This window comes from Schistocerca nitens, chromosome 11 (genome assembly GCF_023898315.1).
Source record: "Schistocerca nitens isolate TAMUIC-IGC-003100 chromosome 11, iqSchNite1.1, whole genome shotgun sequence".
Lineage (NCBI taxonomy): Eukaryota > Metazoa > Arthropoda > Insecta > Orthoptera > Acrididae > Schistocerca > Schistocerca nitens.
The window spans coordinates 47,667,815-47,689,353 of record NC_064624.1 but is presented as its reverse complement, the minus strand read 5'-3'; the positions used below and the strand labels follow the sequence as shown (position 1 = coordinate 47,689,353).

Sequence of the window (21,539 nt, the reverse complement as noted above, 5' to 3'; positions counted from 1 at the left end):
CCCTCCCCCTTCCCCTCCTGCTCTCTCCCTCCCCCTTCCCCTCCTGCTCTCTCCCCTCCCCCTTCCCCTCCTGCTCTCTCCCTCCCCCTTCCCCTCCTGCTCTCTCCCTCCCCCTTCCCCTCCTGCTCTCTCCCTCCCCCTTCCCCTCCTGCTCTCTCCCTCCCCCTCTCCCCCTCTCCCCCTCTCTCCCCCTCTCCCCCTCTCCCCCTCTCCCCCTCTCCCCCTCTCCCCCTCTCCCCCTCTCCCCCTCTCCCCCTCTCCCCCTCTCCCCCTCTCCCCCCTCTCCCTCCCCTCTCCCCCTCTCCCCCTCTCCCCCTCTCCCCCTCTCCCCTCTCCCCCTCTCCCCACTCTCCCCTCTGCCCCCTCTGCCCCCTCTGCCCCCTCTGCCCCTCCCCTCTGCCCCCTCTCCCCCCTCTGCCCCCTCTCCCCCCCTCTCCCCCTCTCCCCTCTCCCCCCTCTCCCCCCTCCTCCCCCCTCTCCCCCCCTCTCGCCCCCTCTGCCCCCTCTCCCCCCTCTCCCCCCTCTGCCCCTCTCCCCCCTCTCCCCCCTCTGCCCCCTCTCCCCCCTCTCCCCCCTCTCCCCCTCTCCCCCCTCTCCCCCCCTCTCCCCCCCTCTCCCCCCTCTCCCCCCTCTCCCCCCTCTCCCCCCTCTCCCCCTCTCCCCCCTCTCCCCCCTCTCCCCCCTCTCCCCCCTCTCCCCCCTCTCCCCCCTCTCCCCCCTCTCCCCCTCTCCCCCCTCTCCCCCCTCTGCCCCTCTCCCCCCTCTGCCCCTCCTCCCCCCCCCTCTCCCCCTCTGCCCCTCTGCCCCCTCTCCCCCTACCCCTCTCCCCCCTCTGCCCCTCTACCCCCTCTCCCCCCCTCTCCCCCTCTCCCCCCCTCTCCCCCCCCTCTCCCCCCTCTCCCCCCTCTCCCCCTCTCCCCCTCTCCGGAACCACGGGGCTTCTACGGTCGCAGGTTCGAATCCTGCCTTGACGATGGTTGTGTGTGATGTCCTTAGGTTAGTTAGGTTTAAGTAGTTCTAAGTTCTAGGGGACTTATGACCTAAGATGTTGGGTCCCATAGTGCTCAGAGCCATTTTAAAAATATTTTCAAGTTTTAATTTCTGCTTTCACCAGATGACAGTATATTGGATTACTATGTTATAAATAGCGTATGTGAGTACTTTGTTGTTTCATTCAAAAAACTGGCTATTTAAAAGTTTAATTGACACATCAGAATTGGGGGATCAAATAGTTTATATGAGCTCATAGTATATTATTTTTTGTACAGATTGCCTGAGGATGCACCGATAACTGGTGCGAAACCAGTCACAGATTTAATAAAAATCATTCAGTCACTGCGGAATTTTCTTTGAAAAATTGTCGAAGTTTGGCTGTGGTTGCCTGCTCTACAAACCAGTGTGATAAATTAAGTCTGGAATGGTCTTATTAGTTGTGTTTAGAGGACTCTAAAGTTGATAGTCAGCACTTGCCATCTGTAGATCGTGAAAGCTACAGTCTTCTGAGTAATATCTAAAAGGGTTCACTAGACCTCTGTGCTGTGTAACTTGTCCTATCTGACAGCAGGTGTATAAGAAATGTACCTACATAGGTACCAGACATGCAAATATTTTTTGAAGACTGAGTTCAGAAATCAGTGGGATAGAATATTATGCATTAACCTGCCGACTTGGAAATTTGGGTGTAAGACCATTTCATTGTTTCCTTCTTAAACTACAATTTGCAGTTCATCATTGACACAATGTGTAACACCATAAACAGTTATTACTACTAACCAGTAATGTGAGTACTCACAAACATTTTGATCAATCATAAAGTAAATATATTTGATTAGACATTCAGACTAAATGGTTCTAATGTCTATGTACATTAATGATGTATATTGTCCAGTAAACAAAGATCAGGAAAAGGTGAAAGCTATAGTGGTCCCTTAAATTTTCTCTTGACCACAAATTGTTTCCATAAAAGAATCAGTGTGTCAAGGAGGGAGTGATATTGTGGGGAAGGATGTTGAACATTAACAGTGATTTCATCTAACTATGCATTGTAACAAAAGAAATAACCTCACTTTCAACTTGGGCAGAAAGCCACACCAACATACGTAATTGAATTACTGCATCAAAACACAGGTAACAGTGAGGGATATGTAGCCCATAGCCCAGTGCCCAGTCTGTAACTTAGCAAACATACAAGGTGACAGTTATTGAACTATATGAAAAAAATCGTAAATTAGTTGCAAACTACAGCGTTCACAGACATATTCAAAATGTAAACTTCTCTACAGATGTCCGGATTTAGGTTATGACATGTTCGATATGGCTGCCATCATTGGCGATGATGTGGCACAGCCAAATAGCAAAATTCTGCAAGACCCACTGAAGTATTGGAACATCAGCATCGTCGATGACCACCTGAACATCTGTTTTCAGCTCAGAAATGGTTTTGGGGTTACTGCTGTACACCTTGTGTTTAATATATCCATGCAAAAAGGACTCAAGTCTGTTCAGATCTGGACGAGGGATTTTTCAGATTTCCAGCAATTTTTATTATTTTATTTTTCAGTAAAATTTTTGTAATTTTGATTCCTAAGAACTGATACACTAATTAAAAATTTTACTGTAGCCCACCACTGCAGAATAATATTGCAGCAATAAAACAAAATCGGGGAATATCACCAAAATAAATCTCTTGTTGCAAAGAAAATGCGCCATTCACAACAACCACCCAAGCACCTGCTGGCAACAGTGTTAAAGATTCTGCAATACTTTGTAACAACGAACTGCTTTCAATAAGTCTCATTCCTGGGCTCATTTTGATGAGTGATGTCATAATTGCTTACATTTACAACTGGACATATTGGTCAGCTTCGATGTGGTATCGCTGTTTACCATGGTTCCACTTAATGATGTATTGGAAAAGCTGGATCGAATTTTTCCTGCCGATATTTTAGAACTGTTTAAGTGTTGTTTGACGACCACATACTTCAAGTGGAATGAACAGTCTTATGAGCAAACGGATGCCGTGACTATGGGAAGCCCCCTAAGTACCATAATTGCAAACTTCTTTATGGAGAAATTCGAAGAACAGGCCTTAGGTACTGCCAGCAAGAAACCAAATGTATGGTTCCGATACGTGGATGACACGTTTGTGCTGTGGAGACATGGTAGGGAGGAACTAAGCCGGTTCCACGAACATAAACAGTATAAACTCCAGAATTCAGTTCACAATGGAGGAGGAGGTAGATGGCAAATTACATTTCCTCGATGTGCTTGTTTTTAGAAACGAAAATGGTAGTTTGTGGGCCACTCAGTGTACCGCAAACCGACGCACACGGACCGTTATTTGCACCGGGATTCGAACCACCATCCACAACAGAAGCGGGGTGTTATCAAGACGTTAGCGGACAGAGCTTGAAATATTTGTGAACCTGAGTTGCTCGACGCTGAGATGGAACATCTCCACATTGCACTAATGAAGAACGGTTATTCGTCCGCCGAAATAAAACGTGCGTTGACGCAGACACGCAGAAATCATACTGACGTACAGGCTACTCCAAAATCTAAGGTTTTCCTGCCGTTTGTTAAAAATGTAACGGAAAGAAAAGGGAGGATCTTGACGAAGCGGAATATTACCGTAATTTACAAGCCCACCAGGAAGATACAGGAATACCTTAAGCCTGCCAAGGACGCTCGCAAACCATTGGAAAAAGCTGGAGTGTATAGGATCCCATGCAGCTGTGGTGATGTTTATGTCGGTACCACTAAAATAACGGTTTCTAAACGTTTGGAAGAGCACAAGGGAAATTGTAGAAGAGAAACGGAACGATCAGCTGTTGCGGAGCATGCTTTCCAGCCAGGGAACCACAATATTCGTTTCGAGGAGACGCAAGTACTAGCGGCCACGAGCGGATATTACGAAAGGCTCTACAGGGAGGCAATCGAAATCGCTAAACACCCAAATAATTTCAACCGAAAGGAGGAGGGCGTGAAATTAAACGGTATATGGATGCCGGTGTTAAAGAAGACGTGAACCACCCGTCCACTACTGGGTGATGGCAACGGCGATCGACGGCGATGGACAGCGGCCAATTGCACTGATGTTTTCAAAACACGTGACGTCACGCTGCGGCGCGGAAGCGCGCGGACACTGAATTTAGCGGCAGTCAGTAGCGAGCCAGTGGGTGTGTTGGACCTTCCATCGAGCTACGGACCCTCTTGAAGATGTCTCCCACAGTCGGAGACGAAACGTTGGGAATCACCACAGAATTCATCAACCGACCACGGCATAACAGCCCGGATAATTATAATGGACATGATATTTCCGGCTGTGAAAGTCTACATTTTAGATTTTTACTAGGTTGAGATTCCTATACTGCCAGAAAGATCTATACAGGTTTATAAATCCATAACCATTCAAGGGATTCATAAGATTTACAGCTCCTAGGGGAATGATACCATCTTTTAACACGGAAAAATGTGCTTCCAACCAGTGAAAAGTTTCCACCCTAGAAAGGGCGTTTCTAACTGGGAAATAAGGGAATTTTTTTGTCTTGTCCAGGTATACACCCTCGTTAAGGTTTCAGCTTTGCATATGAAATGAAGTGGCTATTGAGAAGAAACGCCATGCAGTGGTACAGTTGTTTTATCAGAACAGTAGCACTACATTGCAGGAATATCACTGAAAGAAATGGCTGTGAAGTGAAGTGGCTCTGTGTGAATAAATGAGTTGAAGAATATTATCCAGATATTTGAATAAATAGGTGAATTGAGTGGTGCAGCAGATTCCAATATCAGTAGGTGAAGTGGCTTTTAGCTATAGCCGACTGTGCAGCAGATGCCTCTAGAGTTGTCAGAGGATCTCCCTCCCTCCCTCCCTCCCTCTCCACCTCCACTTCTGCCTCTAGCACCACCACCACCCCACCACCTGGTAAACCGTTCAAAAGATTTTGTGGCACATTTTACACTAGTATCTCTATGCGCTGCTAAAGAAGCCCCAAGATAGGCTTCAAGTAACTTTGACCTTCATTTTTGTCATGCGGGGAAATGAGTAACTTTTGGATGGAAAAAGCATATTTTGCTTTGCATGAGGCTGTGAATGCACAGAACTGTCACATATGGGTTTGTCCTCCCAAATCTTGTGCCGGAATATCCACTGCACTCAGCGTATGTGAATGTGGTGTGGTTTCACAAGCCCATTCATTCTGTCAGCGTTTCTTGGAGACAATGACACATCATGGACCCCTTAGGTGTACAGTGGCATCTGAACTTGATAAGGACCTTGTTATCCAACGTGACTCCTGCATTTCAAGAACACAACGGTGTCTGCACCATTATTCTGATGTGAGATGGTGTGGCATGATATGTCAGTTGTCGAGTGAACAGTTGGTTTCATGAAACCTTCAGTATGACCTTCATTATATCTTGACAGTTTCAAGATATGTGGCCTTAGAGATCCCCCATCTTAAATTCATGTGACATGTGGATGTTGGGATATCTGAAAGATTTATCAGGGATGTATCCAGAAACTCCTGATCAGAAGATCAGAAGAATATGATGACAATCTGCTTACACTGGATATTCTATAGACAACTGTTAACCATGTCATGTCATGGATACAGCATGTTGCAGAGTTGGTAGACCATTTTGAACACGTAACAGCTGATAATATCCTCATAAACGCACGAGAGCCACCATTATCATTGCTCTGGTCGTTTTTCCTATTTTCCTGCACTGATAACTCATTCTGGCTGCTTATAGCAACATATTTTCACCTGGTGGTAGAAAGTGAAAAATTACTTTTGAGCATATCCGTGAGGACACCAGTTAATGAACATGCTACAATGTTTTTGCATCCTGCAAAGTATAGAGCCCATATTGCAGCACCCTGAACACTGTCAGTTTAATTACAACCATTTATAACGCCTCGGAACAACTTCTGCCTACGAAGGCAATGTGCTGTTAAGACAAATTTACCCTCAGTAAATTCATAATAAAGTTAGTATGACGTCTGGCAGATATACCACACTCGTTCTATGATTGCTACTCAGCAGGGGTTTTTAATTAACAGCTTGTGTTTACTGTTGTTACAGTGTAATAACTATAGTGACTTCTGTCAGTGTCTTTCACATCACATAGTGTGTGCCACGTCTCCCTAACCATTCAAACCAGCCTAAATGGACGTACTATTCTCCATGCGTTCTGTCGGCAGTTCGTGGTCTAGTAGCTAGTGTTACTCCCTCTGGATGATGGGATCTCGGGTTTGATTACTGACCGGGGTGTGGATTTTCTCTTCCCAGTGGCTGGGTGTTTGTGTTCTAACCATTTCATCATCATCATTTCTGTCAGTGGCTACATTGGACTGTTTAAAAAATAACTGCATAAAAATTCGGACTTTGTACAGCTGCTGATGACTGTGCAGTTGAGCGCCCCACAAACAAAACATCATCCATTAGTTCTGAGAGTAAGTGAACTATACTTCAATGTATATTTTGGTATGAAGTTTGGGATAACAGTGATACTCATTAAGATTACATAGTGATACATATTCAGTAGAGGGCCTGGTCGGTGGTGGTGATAAGAGTAGATAGTCGTATCACCATGATTCCTGCTTTTATGGTAGGGGAAATTCTTTGAAATGGAGAAATACACAACACAAGCAATGTTTGTACAAGACAACAGTACATTGCTTTGCAGATTCCTGCCCTGTGACTTAGTGGTTATGTGTTGGATAGGAATCGAGAGACTGAAGAAATCAGGTGTGCTATTGCCCTCAAGGTATTTTAGATGAGGTTCAATGGTGATGAAACAAAATTTCGGGAATATGCAACTATTCGAAAGAACACATCTTTGGTGCTTGTTATTGATATCCCTGACATAAAAATCTTTATAGGCCTGCTTGTATTCACAGCAGTCTCCAAACCTGGCATCAAATACATTGATAACCTTTCCGTAGTAGGTGGATCCAGATGCAATATTTTCATGGTACTGTAAGGAACGGTTTTTGTTAACAATGGCAGCTATCTGGTTTGAGAATTTAGAGAACAAAGGAAGGAATAAATTAGAGATAACAGCTGTAGTGCCAAAGTTTTTAACAAATGTGGTGTAAACCATAAGCAGTGTTACTCTCCAGGCTGTAGTGTGTGTGCTCATAAAATACATTTGCACTTCCATCATCACTGCATGAATAGTTCATGAATGTACCTGCCACGAAAAATGTTGTGCAATAAAGATTAAGGATACGACAAGTACCCAGGACCCATATAATGCTTACATAGAGGTCTCTAAAACAATTGATAAATAATTATCATCAAAATTTATATATTGTTGAAGGTTTCCACAAATTCTGTTTCTTATTCTGGTTTGTTTACAGTTGACTTGCATAGCATAAAATTTTAATTGTAAGTTTTATTTCTAGTACTTTGGCAAACAGGAATGTGCACATTTGATACCTTACTCACAAATTTTTTTGGATTTATTTCTTCATTAATAATCTTCAGTTACTTCACTCCCATGTGTATGAAAGTCCATGTTGTAACTAATTGAGTTTAAAAAAGTTATGACAACGTTTATTGATTGAGTTGTTAACGTCTAGAATCTGACATACTCCATAATACCAGTTACATTAAAGAACCATGTGATCCCAACTAAGGGTTTAAAAACTCTCGAAATTTGGCAGATACCATGCCAAACAAAACTATATATGAACAGAAAGGAAAAGAGTGAAAAGTTAGTCAGAACAGATGAAAACACTGGAGCATGCACGCCTTCAGTAGTTCAGTAGTTCATAATCTTTCATATCCAACATGATGCACATACTGGGGACCTGAAAGGCATCACAATTCTGTCCCATGAGAAAGGGTTCAACTGCAGATGGAAAAATTGGACCCAGATACTACAGGAGTAGCCCATACATCAGCTGTCATCACTGCCACTCAATATGTAAGCCTGCACTGTGTTTAATGGATGATGATGTTGCAATTTACATGTGGGTCTTTCAGTCAATTGTATTCTGCAATACCAGGTGACCAGATGTTGAGTAGATGTAAAAATTTTCAAAAAGGCTCACTACAAATGTATCGGAAAATTTACAACCACTTACATCTTTTCACATAGTATTTCCTTTTTGTGCAAGGCTTCATATAAGTTTCAGTGCCAAAAACAGTCTTTGAATGTGACTGATACACTTGCAGATGGTTTCAATCTTTCATCAGTATGCAAATTTTTCCCTTGATTGATGTGATATTGATTCTTGTTCATGAACGGTCATTGTCCACCTGATCAACATCCATACTAGATATGCAATAAAAATATTGGAGCTCACGCTAGTTCTTGACTAACTGGGAATCAAACAAAAAAAATCTGTTTACTAGGTCAAATAAATTTATCATTACAAAGGCGAAAGTGTCGGCAAAACAAAGAAAAGGCACTTAAGTGCTAAGATGATGGAAGAAAAACATTTAAAAATTATTTATCTTAATTAAATCTGAAATACGTTGAACTTAAGAATTTTGAATTAAAATTTTTGGATACATTAAATAAATTTAAAATTTTTGGATACATTAAATAAATTGGTGTAGACTATTAACTTGTAGCACTGTATTGTATGAAGATTGTAACACATGAATGTGAATTATTTTATGCTCATCAAAAAATTGCAAGCCGGCCACTATGTTCGAGCACTTCTAGGTGCTTAAGTTCAAAAGCGTTTTGCTGCTGCTGCTGCTGCTGCTGCTGCTGCTGCTGCTGCTGTTGCTGCAGTCGCAGGTTCGAATCCTGCCACAGGCATGGATGTGTGTGATGTCCTTAGGTTACTTGGGTTTAGGTAGTTCTAAGTCTAGGGTACTGATTACCTCAGATGTTAAGTCCCATAGTGCTTAGAGCCATTTGAACCATTTTAATAACTACACACACAATCTGCAGTGGCTCTTATTGATCATTATTGAATGTTGTCTTGTTATTTTCGTTTTAAACCACGTTTACATGATCATTTCTTTCCTTATGGTGAATATTGTAATTTTAAATTACTAACAGTTACTGAATATTTAAGTTCTTATACACTTTTATGAATTGCGGCCTATAGTACTTGATTTATGGACACTCAAATATTGTTTCTTTCTTGTTTGTATATTAGTATTTAACATTCTTCTCCTTACTCTTCAGATTGACTCAGAGTACTGGTGGGAGCTGTGGCATATTATGTGAGGAAACTTATCACCATGGGCTAGTCCAGGATAAGTTGGTGATAGACATGAAGACATCAACACACGAGTTCGGTCCCAATACAGAAGATGTGATTATTGACAAGGCGTGCTCAGATGCTACCCGATATGACTGTAGTACAAGAGAAAAGGAATTTCATGTATATAGCTGTAATTTCTGCCTAGAAAGCTTTCCTTCCAAATACAGACTCATAATGCATGTGTTTATGCACATTGGTGGTACGCAACCACCTTTGTATGTTTGTAAGTGGTGCGGTGAGGTATTTCACAGTAATGTTAGTTTGAAAAAACATTTGAGAATGAGTGAGAATTCTGTCTTACCTGCTAGCAACCATGAAAAGTATGGCGATAGTGATCATCATCAAAGCAATATCTTCTCGGATAGTGAGCGAGAAGTTTCTGTTACAGAACACAATGAGCAGTCTTCGTGTAAGGAAACTTCGAAAGCTTCAAAGAAGTCCTCTAATGACAGGCGTTACACACATATGAGAAATGATACGGAGAAATCAAATGATTATGGAGCTTCATCTACAGCTGTTAATGTCACTCCCCAGGCTGATCTACTTACTGCAAACAGAACCCACAAATGTGATATTTGTGGCAAATTGTTTGCTAGGTCATGTTATCTGAAGACTCACGTATCAATTCACACTGGAGAGAAACGTCACAAATGTGATATTTGTGGCAAATTGTTTGCTAGGTCATGTTATCTGAAGACTCACTTATTAATTCACACTGGAAAGAAACCTCACAAATGTGAGGTTTGTGGGAAATCTTTTGCTACATCAGGTGATCTCAAGAAACACACATTATTTCACACTGGACAGAAAGCACACAAATGTGACATCTGTGGGAAATCTTTTACTACATCAGGTGATCTCAAGAAACACACATTAATTCACACTGGACAGAAAGCACACAAATGTGACATCTGTGGGAAATCTTTTACTAGGTCAAGCAGTCTCAAGGCACATTCTTTCATTCACACTGGACAGAAACCTAACAAATGTGATATTTGTGGGAAATCTTTTGCTATATCAGGCAATCTCAAGAAACACATATTAATTCACACAGGAAAGAAACCTCACAAATGTGAGATTTGTGGGAAATCTTTTGCTACATCAGGTGATCTCAAGAAACACACATTAATTCACACTGGACAGAAAGCACACAAATGTGACATCTGTGCGAAATCTTTTACTAGGTCAAGCAGTCTCAAGGCACATGCTTTCATTCACACTGGAAAGAAACCTCACAAATGCGAGATTTGTGGGAAATGTTTTACTATGTTAGGCTATCTTAAGAAACATACATTCTTCCACACTGGAAAGAAACCTCACAAATGTGAGATTTGTGGGAAATCTTTTGCTATATCAGGTGGTCTCAAGAAACACACATTAATTCACACTGGACAGAAAGCACACAAATGTGACATCTGTGGGAAATCTTTTACTACGTCAAGCAGTCTCAAGGCACATGCTTTCATTCACACTGGAAAGAAACCTCACAAATGCGAGATTTGTGGGAAATGTTTTACTATGTTAGGCTGTCTTAAGATACATACATTCTTCCACACTGGAAAGAAACCTCACAAATGCGAGATTTGTGGGAAATCTTTTGCTGTATCAGGTGATCTCAATAGGCACGTATTAATTCACACTGGAAGAAAGCCTCATAAATGTGTAATCTGTGACAGAAGTTTCACTCAATTGAGTAAGCTCAAGACACATGCATTACTCCACTTGAGAAAGAAACAAGTAGGTGTTAGTTTAAGCAAATAGGTATCCCTGGTTGGTGCTCTCAAGGCCTGTAAAATAATGGATGTAGCAGGGAGATAATAAATGGTAATGACTGTGAAATAACAGTATAATGTGGTAGAATTGTGAAAAAATGTGTAATTATGTGTACTTTAGAGCGGTAGCAGATAAAATGGCAATATAAAAATCCGTATCTGCAGCTTGAAATGTCAAGAAATTGTATTGCTAAATATGCCTCAAACGTGAATCAAATGTTTGTCATTAACACTGCTATTTTTTCCTATCGATCTTGAGACAAGAGGATTCTGAATTGTGATAAATCCTTACCTTCGTCAGTAATTATAAGTAGCATGCAATATTCAGTATAAGGCCAAGGAAATGTCATGACTTTCTGATTATTATCCCTAACATAGTCATCATGTATTACTTGAAACTCTGCATTTTAGAAACAATGTTAGCAATTGGGTACCCATATATTATGGCACTTCCTTCACTCAGACTTGTAAACTCAACACTGGAGAAACATGATTATGGCAATTATTTTACTCAGGTATGTTTTCTCAAGAGATTTGCTCTGTGTGTCGTTAATAGTGTATACATTTGTTCTGTTAGTAATAATCCTGCATTAGTAAATGTAGCAACAAATATAACAACCTGCTTAATAGCATGATTGTCCACGTTTGGAACACAATGCGTAGACACATCTACATGATAGGGACTTGACAAGTTGTTTACATGTTTCTGGAAGTGTTGCACCAGATGTTTTATTAAATCTTATTTCATGTACTTAATTGGTACTGATTGTTAAATCCTACCTCATTGGTTTTGTCCTTATCTAAGTGGAAAGTAATGCTCTCCCATTTTGAAAAATAAGAAAAATGACAAAATTATTCAATGTAAACAAACTAATACATATCAGCATCCAATCTCCTAATGCTTAGTCGTAAACGAGTCGTGACTGAATTGTGCCAAGATCCAAAATCCACTTAAGTATAAAATTACCCAACAGCTGCTGCTCATGCACCACTGGTTTTGATGATCTCAATAATTCACAATATCCTTGATTACATATGATCATATAACCACTCTGAGGACAACTACTGTGACTGGGAGAGTGATGACACCAAGGCAACCACTCAATGTAGGTATTCCAGCTTACTCCACTCAGTGATGTGTGCAGTGTCGTGGTCAATGGTAACTTGCAATTTTCCCAAGCTAGTATTCATCAATGGTTTGCAGTAGGCGAGTCTTTGATTTTTTTGGTAGTGTAGGCAGGCAGTCTGTCGGTTGGGTGCCAGCATAAAAGGTGTTTCAGGGAAATTAACATAAAAAGTTCAAAGCTATTGTGTGTGTAAGTTAATTGAACAGATAACCTAATGGTGGGTGTGATACATTATAATAAGAAAGTTGAATAAAAGTCTGCTGTTAGAGAAGCTCAGTAAGTCTCAAGCGTAATTGTATGGCCAGAACAGAGACCTGCTACAATAGTTGGCTGTACTACCAAATACTGTAATTTGTGCGCAGTGGGCGTAAATAAAGGTTTGTGCCTTGCAACAACAGTGCAAGAGCAAGGGAATTCTTTGGTTTCCTCTAAAATTAACGCAATTTCGCAATTTGCGACAGTAGTGAGGGTAATAAAGTAGGATGCTTGTAATAATTAGTGTGAATGTACAGTTGAAATTCGAACTACTTGACAGTCTGATGTACAACCCTTGTAAACAATCAGGATATCCATAGCCAAATATTACATTCATAAGCAGCTACACAGGCGACAGGGAAAGAAGGCGATAACACTCAGATTAGCAACTGGTGCAGGTTATTGACGGGGATAGCTGCACAGTTAACACATCTATCGATCTTGACAGTTTTACAATAGCAGCAGTGCAATAATACAGCCAGGTTGATTCCTACATGGAGTTGGTCATTTGCTTGTGTACTGATCCATGAAATGAATTACTAGTTATGGTTTTCAGGAAGGTTTCCGCTGGCACTAAGTTAGGGCTGAGTCTCTGTTGCAGTTTTGGCTGAATGGTAGGAGCAAGGTGACAAGCAGTTCCTTCTGTTAAATGTTAATACTGAACAGGATATAAAATCTGTTAAATCTGAGCTCAAGAGGGTAATCAGTAAGCCGAAAATTGATTATTTTAGGACACTCCTCAGAGACATTCACTGGACTGATGTTTACAGTGCTCATGGCATGAATGAAAAATATAACATTTTTGCTAATAAAGTGCTTACCTTATTCGAACACTGCTTTCCCCCAAAACTTACCAAGGTTGGAGCATAGTCTACAAAGAAGCCATGGATTACTCGAGGAATAGGGGTATCTTGTAAAACAAAAAGAAAACTGTATCTGTCAATCCGAAACATTTCCAATGTTGATGCTATAGCACATTATAAGAAATACTGCAAAATATCAAAGACTGTAATACGGATGTCAAAGCAAATATATTACAAGGCAAAGATAGTCATATCAGATAACAAAATAAAGACAATATGGGATATAGTGAAGGAGGAGACCGGTAGAACCAGACATGAAGAGGAACAAATAGCATTAAGAGTAAATGATACATCGGTGACAGATGTGTATAGTGTTGCAGAACTTTTTAACAAACATTTTATAACTGTTACTGAAAAGATGGGGTTGTCAGGTTCGGTAGATGCTGCTATGGATTACCTTAGACCAGACATTTCAAGTAACTTCCATAATATGAATTTGACCCTCACTATCCCAACAGAAATAATGTCCATCATAAAATCTTTAAAATCAAAAACATCTAGTGGGTATGATGAAATATCAACAAAGTTAATTAAAGTATGTGATTCCGAGCTAAGTAACATATTAAGCTATCTGTGTAACCAGTCGTTTATCAGTGGAATATTTCCTGAGTGGCTGAAATATGCTGAAGTTAAGCCACTGTTTGAGAAGGGAGATGAAGAAATAGCATCAAATTTCCGTCCAATTTCACTGTTGCCAGCATTCTCAAAAATTTTCGAAAAAGTAATGTACAGTCGTTTTTATAACCATCTTATCTCAAATAACATACTGTCAAAGTCACAGTTTGGATTTCTAAAAGGTTCTGATATTGAGAAGGCTATCTACACTTACAGTGAAAATGTGCTTAATTCATTAGACAAAAAATTGCAGGCAACTGGTATATTTTGTGATCTGTCAAAGGCATTTGACTGTAAATCACAATATCCTTTTAAGTAAACTAGAATATTATAGTGTAATGGGAAATGCTGCAAAATGGTTCAAATCTTATATCTCTGGCAGGAAACAAAGGGTGTTATTAGGAAAGAGACATGTATCAAGCTATCAGGCATCATCCAACTGGGAACTAATTACATGTGGGGTCCCACAAGGTTCCATTTTGGGCCCTTACTTTTTCTTGTGTATATCAATGACCTTTCATCAGTAACATTAGCAGATGCCAAGTTTGTTTTGTTTGCCGATGATACAAACATTGCAATAAATAGCAAATCAAGTGTAGTCTTAGAAAGATCAGCCAATAAAATATTTGTGGACATTAATCACTGGTTCCTAGCCAATTCTTTGTCACTAAACTTTGAAAAAACACACTACATGCAGTTCAGAACTTGTAAGGGGTGTCCCAAGAGTATATGTCTAACATATGATGACAAGAAAATAGAAGTGGACAGTGTTAAATTCTTGGGATTACAGCTTGATAATAAATTCAACTGGGAGGAGCACACCACAGAACTGCTGAAGCGTCTTAACAAATCTCTGTTTGCAATGCGAATTTTGTCAGACATAGGGGGTATAAAAATGAAAAAGTTGGCATACTATGCTTACTTTCATTCCATAATGTCATATGGGATTATTTTTTGGGGTAATTCATCAAGCCAAGGTAAAGTTTTCTGGGCACAAAAACGTGCAGTAAGTTATATGTGGTGTGAACTCAAGAACATCCTGCAGAAGCCTGTTTAGGGAACTAGGGATACTAACTACTGCTTCCCAATATATTTATTCCTTAATGAAATTTGTCATTAAAAATATCACTTTTTCAAACCAACAGCTCAATTCATGGAATCAATACTAGAATTAAAAATAATCTTCACAAGGATTTAAAGTCACTTAGTCTTGTACAAAAAGGTGTGCATTATTCAGGAACACACATTTTCAATAACTTGCCAGCAGCCATAAAAAGCTTAGCAACCAATGAAATTCAGTTTAAGAGAAGCCTAAAGGATTTATTGGTGGCCAACTCCTTCTACTCCATTGATGAATTTCTTAGTAAAACCAACTGATTTGTATATAAGTACAACATAACTTCTGCACCATTTCAGTGCAGTAATGTGTTCATTGTACATAAGTATTACAGTAGTTGTATTACATGTTTATTACCTTATAAATAAATAAAAAACTTTTTTTATTTTAAATTCAGTGCATTAGTATTTGTAAAATGGCTCTTAGTGTTCATTAAAAAAATGACGATCATTCCACTTGGGACCTGTGAAATGGTACATTAGCTTACTTGTTTTAGTTGTAAATATTTGTCGTGTATTGTTGTTTTTCTGTCATGTTCCACATCCTGGAGGACCTCCTCACTACGGATCACTTGGAGTGAAAGTAAATCTAATCTAATCAAAACATGCAACTGTTGCATGGCTGCTGTACAAAAAAAAATCTTTGAAGCTTTGGTTACTTCCAAAGTAGCAGTCAGTTTGCATAGTTCCCTGTGTATAGTTATTAAGTCACGCTGGATCGCGTTTTTAAGTCCCTAATATTGCCATATTGGCACAGTGACTATATTATGGATTTGTCAGTTGGTAGCCAAAAGGTTATCCTCAGTGTGAGTGAGCCGCACATGCTAGCATACTAGGATTTCATGACACTGCATAACAATGAATGAAGCTTGCTGGGGAGCTTTATCACAGCTATCAGCATCAGTATGATCAGGGGTACCACATTTGTTTTCAGCACAGCTGCACTTCCATTAAACCAAAGTTGCATAGCATGGTGGAATGGTACTGTGACTAGTTGTCCACAGGATGAACAGTGTCTGTAATGCAGTGAAGGAAAATTAAATCTGTGAAAAGACAATGATGGTAGTACATATTGTCTGGTCGTTTCTGCTTGAATGCTGCAAAAGTTAGCACTCATGTGGAGGCAATTGCAACAGGGACCAAGGTTCGATGCTTCTGCAGTCAAGATGATTGATCAGCAGTATTTATAGCATGTTCACAGGTGCTAGTTGTCTTGAAACTTTGCACAAGTTTAAAAGTCTAATATTCTTTCTAAAAAATAGTGATAATTTATGTTGAGTAAGGCTGAACGTTGAGACGACTGAATTCACAGCCAGTTGTGTTTGGGACGCTTTTAGAAAAAACAGAAGACGTCATGGCCTGGTATTTTGCAGAATTAGGTCAACGGTTGGCTGATGTGTATGATTTACTGTAGTTATGCTAATTCTGTACTTTGTTGGTAAACCAAATGCGAGTTTCTATCCCCACTTTTCTGAAAATCTAATGAGAATGAAATTACATTTTGGAAGTGTCCATTATGTAAACTGGCATGAATATGGAGATGTTAGATTTAGGACAAGGTTGTCAAAATAGGAGACCTACCCAGTAGTGATAACTTCCTCTGTGAGCTATGGGAAAGAATAGAGGGCTTCGCTGTTAGGAAAATGGCCAAACCAGCTTCAATTGCCTGTATCGAAATTAAAGTTGAGAGATTTGTTACATTTATGTCATGCATTAAAATTTAATGGAAGGTGCAATAAGGATCGGAGGTAAACTATGAAAGGAATCTCGACCAACTGTCCAACTTCATGATGGCTCAAGCAAACTGGCGTGTTGTGCACCACACAGGGTACGCTATACAGGGTGTTACAAAAAGGTGCGGCCACACTTTCAGGAAACATTCCTCACACACAAAGAAACAAAATATGTTATGTGGACATGTGTCCGGAAACCCTTACTTTCCATGTTAGAGCTCATTTTATTACTTCTCTTCAAATCACGTTAATCATGGAATGGAAACACACAGCAACAGAACGTAGCAGCGTGACTTCAAACACTTTGTTACAGGAAATGTTCAAAATGTCCTCCATTAGCGAGGATACATGCATCCACCCTACGTCGTATGGAATCCCTGATGCAGCCCTGGAGAATGGTGTATTGTATCACAGCCATCCACAATACGAGCACGAAGAGTGTCTACATTTGGTACCGGGGTTGCGTAGACGAGAGCTTTCAAATGCCCCCATAAATGAAAGTCAAGGTGGTTGAGGTCAGGAGAGCGTGGAGGCCATGGAATTGGACCGCATCTACCAATACATTGGTCACCGAATCTGTTGTTGAGAAGTGTACGAACACTTCGACTGAAATGTGCAGGAGCTCCATCGTGCATGAACCACATGTTGTCATACTTGTAAAGGCACATGTTCTAGCGGCACAGGTAGAGTATCCCGTATGAAATCGTGATAACGTGCTCCATTGAGCGTAGGTGGAAGAACATGGGGCCTAATCAAGACATCACCAACAATGCCTGCCCAAAAGTTCACAGAATATCTGTGTTGATGACGTGATTGCACAATTGCGTGCGGATTCTCGTCAGCCCACACTTGTTGATTGTGAACATTTACAATTTTGATCACGTTAAAATGAAGCTTCATCCGTAAAGAGGACATTTGCACTGAAATGAGGATTGACACATTGTTGGATGAGCCATTCACAGAAGTGTACCCGTGGAGGCCAATCAGCTGCTGATAGTGCCTGCACACACTGCACTGTACATGGTACGGAAACAGCTGGTTCTCCCGTAGCACTCTCCATACAGTGACGTGGTCAACGTTACCTTGTACAGCAGCAACTTCTCTTACGCTGACATTAGGGTTATCGTCAACTGCACGAAGAAGTGCCTCGTCCATTGCAGGTGTGCTCGTCGTTCTAGGTCTTCCCCAGTCGCGAGTCATAGGCTGGAATGTTCTGTGCTCCCTAGGACGCCGATCAATTGCTTCAAACGTCTTCCTGCTGGCACACATTCGTTCTGGAAATCTCTCTCGATACAAACGTACCGCGCCATGGCTATTGCCCCATGCTAATCCATACATCAAATGGGCATCTGCCAACTCCGCATTTGTAAACATTGCACTGACTGCAAAACCACGTTCGTGATGAACACTAACCTGAACACTAACCTGTTGATGCTACGTACCTATGTGCTTGATGCTAGTACTGTAGAGCAATGAGTCGCATGTCACCACAAGCACCGAAGTCAACATTACCTTCCTTCAATTGGACCAACTGGCGGTGAATCAAGGAAGTACAGTACATACTGACGAAACTAAAATGAACTATAACATGGAAATTTAGCGTTTCCAGACACATGTCCACATGACATCTTTTCTTTATTTGTGTGTGAGGAATGTTTCCTGAAAGTTTGACCATACCTTTTTGTAACACCCAATGAACTGAAAACAGGTGTTCACAATAGTAAATTTTGTAAAAGGATTATGGTCTTGTGACTGTTGAGGGACTTAACTGGTCCATGCCAGTCCTAATTAAATTAGGTGATAAAAACAGATGGCAGAACATGACAGTATAAAGGGAAAAACAGAAATACATTAACAGGAAAAGAGGTGACATCATGCACCACAACTATGGCAACTTAAATTTAATCATAAAGGGATGCAAAAGGAAGGGCAGGAGCTTGTTGCTTGATGAATCAGACGTTTTTCGTCATCTCATCAGCCTATCAAGGTGTAATGAACTTACAAGTGGTAGGAATAGAAGTGAGTGTGCTGTTGCCATACAACATTTGTGTCACGAAGCCATAGAATTTAATTCTGCTGCTATAAAAGTATGCCAAAGCAAAGGTGGTAAAGGAATATGAAATGAGCAGAAACGCCTATAGATAAGTCAGGTAGGTTAATGAATTTAAAGAGGCAAAACATTTAAAGTTTTTCTCAGTGATGCAGTGCTGGCAAGTAGTACTTTAGCTCTGTGGGTGTGTAAGGCACTGGGGTGTGTCCAACTGTATAGCTATTTATAGTGTACATGTGAATGCATAACGTGGTATGTATTAGTGCAAATGAAAGGGTCACAAAAGTAACCTGTATCAGTAATGTATGCCTATCCAGATGCACGGCTCTTTTGGTTAGTGACAGATGGGGAATCACAGATCAGCTGAACAGATTGCATGACGCATTCTAAATCGTTCCATAAACGGAATGGAGGTCATCAGATGAGTTGGCATTCACATAATCAAAATCGCAGAGCCTAAGTGGCAGGTAAAATACATCACTGGAGGGAAAAATGCACAAAATTGTTGGTTAGTGAATGTTTAATTAGAGTATGAATGTAATTGATAACATTGGTGGTGGCCTTATTGGGAAAAAGACTTCATTATTCATAATTTTCTTCAAGGAGTGAACAGACCTGAAATTTGGTGTAGTGCCAGGTGCATCAGCCAGGAACTGCTTGGGAAATGTGGTTCTGTACTGCTGAATGTCTCATTTTATTCGATGGAGGATGTAGATAATGTCTGAGATCCCCGCTTGCACAATGGCGATGAGTAATGTAGGACAAGGGTTCATAAAGATCAAATGGAGGCTCCAGTATTATTATAAAAATGTACTAAGCAGATATATCCCCAAGGGCAGATCAGTGTTCAGACTGGAAACAATGGGGAACATTATTACCTGTGTACGCATAGTACCCAAAGCAGTGTCTGTGGTAGGTGAAACATTGAGGCAAAATAACATGATAGTGTAGGAATTAGATATAGTTACCCACTCAGGGAGCGCTCTTTAAATGTCTAAGAGGGATTGTTGTGTTTCATAGGTGTTTGTGTTGTGTGTGAGTGGAGCCACTACTGCCATAATTGAGGTGTTGTAGTTCTCATTGTGCAAGTGGGGCACGTATGTTTTTATTTGACAGCAAGATGACAGATGGTAAAATGGACCGTAGTACAAAGATGAATCAGAAGTAAGTGCTATGACCAGACCAGTGTCTCTGTGATCACTAATTGGACTGTGTTAGGATGACGCCTCTGGAGGAACCAGAAGGCCAAGCAACATCTTCCTGACTTATTTGCGTGGGATAGATTTTGAAAGACACTAACTGCCTATCTAGCGAGCCCCATTGGTTCCTTTCACTTGCAAATTGTTGAGCAGTTAATGACATGGATTAAACAGGAGCCTGTACATCGAACAAGGCATATCACATTTCTCGCAGTATATCATTGTTTAATGGTCTTACACCCTCATGTTAAATGGAAGTGGTTGGAAAAAAAGATGGTGTAAAGGATAGCAGTACTATTATCTTTCAGATTAGGATGCACACTGGAAGCAGTTTGAAACTTGCTGGAATCACCTTTGCAGGTGTTGCAATTGAAACATACCATATTAATATCTTAAAAGAATGATCAAAGTTTCAGATACTTTGCTTATGGAATGGTAAGTCCATAATTAACAGTGAAACGCATGAATGGAGTGGTGATATTCCCATTGCCAAGACATATGAGCCAAGATGATGTGAATAAGTCATAGGTAGGGTTAGTGGGGGCCAAGATGAAGTGCTTAACGATATTCCTGTCATTGCTCAAACACTTACTCTTTGACAACTGATGTGCCAAATCATTGCAATAACATAATAGACCTTCTTGTGACAAACAGAGCCAAACTGTTTGAAACAGTTAATGCAGAACAGGGAATCAGAGATCATAAAGCAGTTACAGCATCAGTGCTTTCAGCCATAAATAGTAATACTAAAAATGGTAGGAAGATTTTTCTGTTTAACAAAAGTGACAAAAAGCAGATTTCAGAGTAGCTGACGGCTCAACACAAAAGTTTTATCTCATGTACAGATAGTGTTGAGGATCAGTGGTCAAAGTTCAAAACCATCGTAGAATATGCATTAGATGAGTATGTGCCAAGCTAGATCGTAAGAGATGGAAAAGAGCCACCGTGGTACAACAACCGAGTTAGAAAACTGCTACAAAAGCAAAGGGAACTTCACAGCAAACATAATCATAGACAAAGCCTTGCTGACAAACAAAGATTACATGAAGCGAATTGTAGTGTGAGAAGGGCTATGCGAGAGGCGTTCAACGAATTCTAAAGTAAAGTTCTATGTACTGACTTGGCAGAAAGTCCTAAGAAATTTTGGTCTTATGTCAAAGTGGTAGGTGGATCAAAACAAAATGTCCAAACACTCTGTGACCAAAATTGTACTGAAACAGGGGAGGACAGACTAAAGGCCTATATACTAAATGTATTTTTCCAAATCTGTTTCACAGAGGAAGACTGCACTGTAGTTCCCTCTCTTGATTGTCGCACAGATGACAAAATGGTAGATATCGAAATAGACGACAGAGGGATAGAGAAACAATTAAAATCGCTCAAAAGAGGAAAGACCGCTGGACCTGATGGGATACCAGTTCGATTTTACACAGAGTACGCGAGGGAACTTGCCCCCCCTTATTGCAGCGGTGTACTGTAGGTCTCTAGAAAAGCGTAGCATTCCAAAGGATTGAAAAAGGGCACACAGGTCATCCCCGTTTTCAAGAAGGGACGTCGAACAGATGTGCAGAACT

At 40.6% G+C, this 21,539-nt stretch overlaps 1 protein-coding gene across 15 annotated transcripts in view; it reads left to right on the top strand.

The window, feature by feature from the left end:
- The window catches only part of LOC126213399 (zinc finger protein 493-like), a 209,094-nt gene that overhangs the window by 81,302 nt on the left and 106,253 nt on the right, over positions 1-21,539 (top strand). For 7 of the 15 annotated variants that reach the window (XM_049941104.1, XM_049941100.1, XM_049941101.1 and 4 more), the window contains one exon: positions 9,157-11,758. The exons of 3 other annotated variants lie outside the window; for them this stretch is intronic. In XM_049941104.1, the coding sequence (XP_049797061.1) occupies positions 9,157-10,996 (1,840 nt within the window). In that variant the 3' untranslated portion in view covers positions 10,997-11,758. Of the gene's footprint in view, positions 1-9,156; positions 11,759-21,539 lie in introns of those variants that run through there. 5 more of the 15 variants (XM_049941102.1, XM_049941110.1, XM_049941103.1 and 2 more) reach the window with 5 other exon arrangements.